Source organism: Coffea eugenioides, chromosome 10, assembly GCF_003713205.1.
Source record: "Coffea eugenioides isolate CCC68of chromosome 10, Ceug_1.0, whole genome shotgun sequence".
In the NCBI taxonomy this organism is placed as follows: domain Eukaryota; kingdom Viridiplantae; phylum Streptophyta; class Magnoliopsida; order Gentianales; family Rubiaceae; genus Coffea; species Coffea eugenioides.
Window position 1 is genome coordinate 6919035 of NC_040044.1, and position 2208 is coordinate 6921242.

General features: G+C 47.1%; 1 protein-coding gene across 1 annotated transcript; it reads right to left on the reverse strand.

Moving 5' to 3' along the window:
• On the reverse strand, window positions 1-1807 carry LOC113748864 (ethylene-responsive transcription factor RAP2-4-like). Its single transcript, XM_027292444.1, has one exon. It carries the CDS (start codon window positions 1149-1151, stop codon window positions 39-41), a length of 1113 nt encoding a protein of 370 aa, XP_027148245.1. The 5' UTR covers window positions 1152-1807; the 3' UTR covers window positions 1-38.
• Window positions 1808-2208: the final 401 nt, after the last annotated feature.

Genomic DNA, 2208 nt, shown 5'->3' on the forward strand with positions numbered 1-2208 from the left:
TTTTTTTTTTTTTGACTAAACAAAACATCAATTTGAACTTAAAGAGCTGCCCAATCAATCTCATAAGATGGATACTTCTCCAACATCAGATTCTCCGAACAGGCTTCCCAGGTGCCTTCCTCTTCCGTGAAATCCGGAACTGTCAGATCCGACACCGGAGATGAGCCGTCGGTTACATGGCCCGACCCCGTTTCGCTCTCAGATTCGGCGTCAACTGTCTTGGCGGCGGCCTTCTCCTCTTCCGCCGCTTTCCGCCTTGTCCCTTTCGATTTCTTGCCGTCAATGCTCTTCCCTTCAGCCAGGCTCTGGCAGATTGCCTGAAGCTTGGCATCCACGGAGGAATGCAGAGGCTTGTACTCGCCGAAGTCGCCGCCGATGAGGGACCCGTTATGGCGGAGGTGAGGGAAGTTCAGCCGCGCGAAGTCGCCCCTCAGCTTGAACGCCGCCTTGTCGTAGGCCAGGGCCGCCTCCTCGGCAGTGTCAAAGGTACCAAGCCAGAGTCGGGTCCGGTTCTTGGGTAGACGGATCTCAGCGACCCACTTGCCCCAGTGGCGCTGCCTGACTCCTCGGTAGAGTTTCGTGGGCTTGGGAGGAGAGGCGGAATGCTTCATTGGAACGGGCTTTGGGGCCAAGAAGGGAAGCGCCTGCTGCTGCGATTGGCTCTGACGAGTAGCGGGCCAGTGTTGGTGGAAAGGCCCGGAGATCATATGATGTTGATTTTCGTTCTGGAGGCTGAATCGGGATTGGATATCATGGATCTGGGAGGGAGTTAGTTGATTGAGCCCAAGTGAGCCCTGTTGGTCTACTAGCCCATATGTCGACTGGGATGAGTAACAACTTTCAGGGTACATATTGAACTGTGCCTGGTATTGGGCTGGAAAGGAGGAGGAGGAGGGAGAGTTGTAGGGAGCAGACGAGGAGGTAGAAGGGCTAGAAGAAGAGAAAGAGAAGAATTGGTCATCCATAGAAGGAAAAGAAGAAGGGGAGGCAGTAGAGAAAGATTGAGGGTTGTAGTAAGAAGAAGAATAAGAAGGGGAGGAAGCACCAGATTTCATAAAAGGCTCAAGTGCTTCCATCAACTCACCACCCTTGAAAGGGTCCAGTTGTAGATCTAAAGGTGTACTATTCCAGAAATCCATTGCAGCTGCCATCTCAAAATAATTAATACTCGTTACTACTACCAACTGAGCAACTGAAAGAAGAACAAAAAAGGAGACCAAGAAACTGAAAAGACCGACCTGATTCTTATCAAAATTAAAGAACAGGTGATTTTCTCTACAAAAGATTTACACACACAAAAACCGTTCTAGGAAATTAATTAAAGAAATGGTAGGATCTGAAGAGGTATACAAATAGACAACCTCTAGTGTATCCTGTGGCCCAAATAAGCAGGCCTTGAGGAGGGACAACAAATAAGCCCTCTAAAACAGAAAATAAACAATAAGAAAAAAAAGGAGAATTTACTTGGAAGAAATAGAAATGAATGAGGGAAGCCAAACAAAAAAAGGGACCTCAGTTCTGAAAACACCTGACTTTCTTGAAATGCTTAGTCTAAGTTTGCTTTTTGTACAACATTTTTCTTGTCAAAAAATACAAACTCAAAATATGAACAACTTGAAAGACAGATGATTAACAGAAAGGGATCTAAGAAGCGGGATGTTAGAGAATGGGGGAGATGTTGAAAAGGAAGAAGGAACTCTGCTGCAAAGCTCAAGAACACTCTCTCTCTGTTTGTGGGTGGGTGCACAGTGCAGTGCTCTGTGTGTGAAAATGTACGTGGTGAGTGTGTGCGAATGTGATGAAGATCTTTGTGAAGTGTGTGGCCTTTATCGCCTCCATCCGCCTCCTTTATATAGCCCTCCAGCCCACTGGTTTACGTTACGACCCCGTCATTTCCCAAATGTACCCTCACCAGAAATGGTCTTCGTCTTCGGTAAACTTCTTCACTCGGTTTCTCCTGACGGAAGACACATGCTTCAATCAACCAACCAATGGGGTTGAAGCAATTGTGCTGAAAATGGACACCTGTCAGTTGAGCACCGGCAGATGACGGTCATATTTCGACCATATTGTCCTTGACGCACTTTAACGCCTGTCTGACCAGACGCGTTCCCACTGACTACTTCGTGGAATTCAATGCAGTTTTGCTGTCTCCAATTTTTCTTATTGCTTCTCCTTTTTGTCTTGTTTCACAACCGTTGCGGGTTA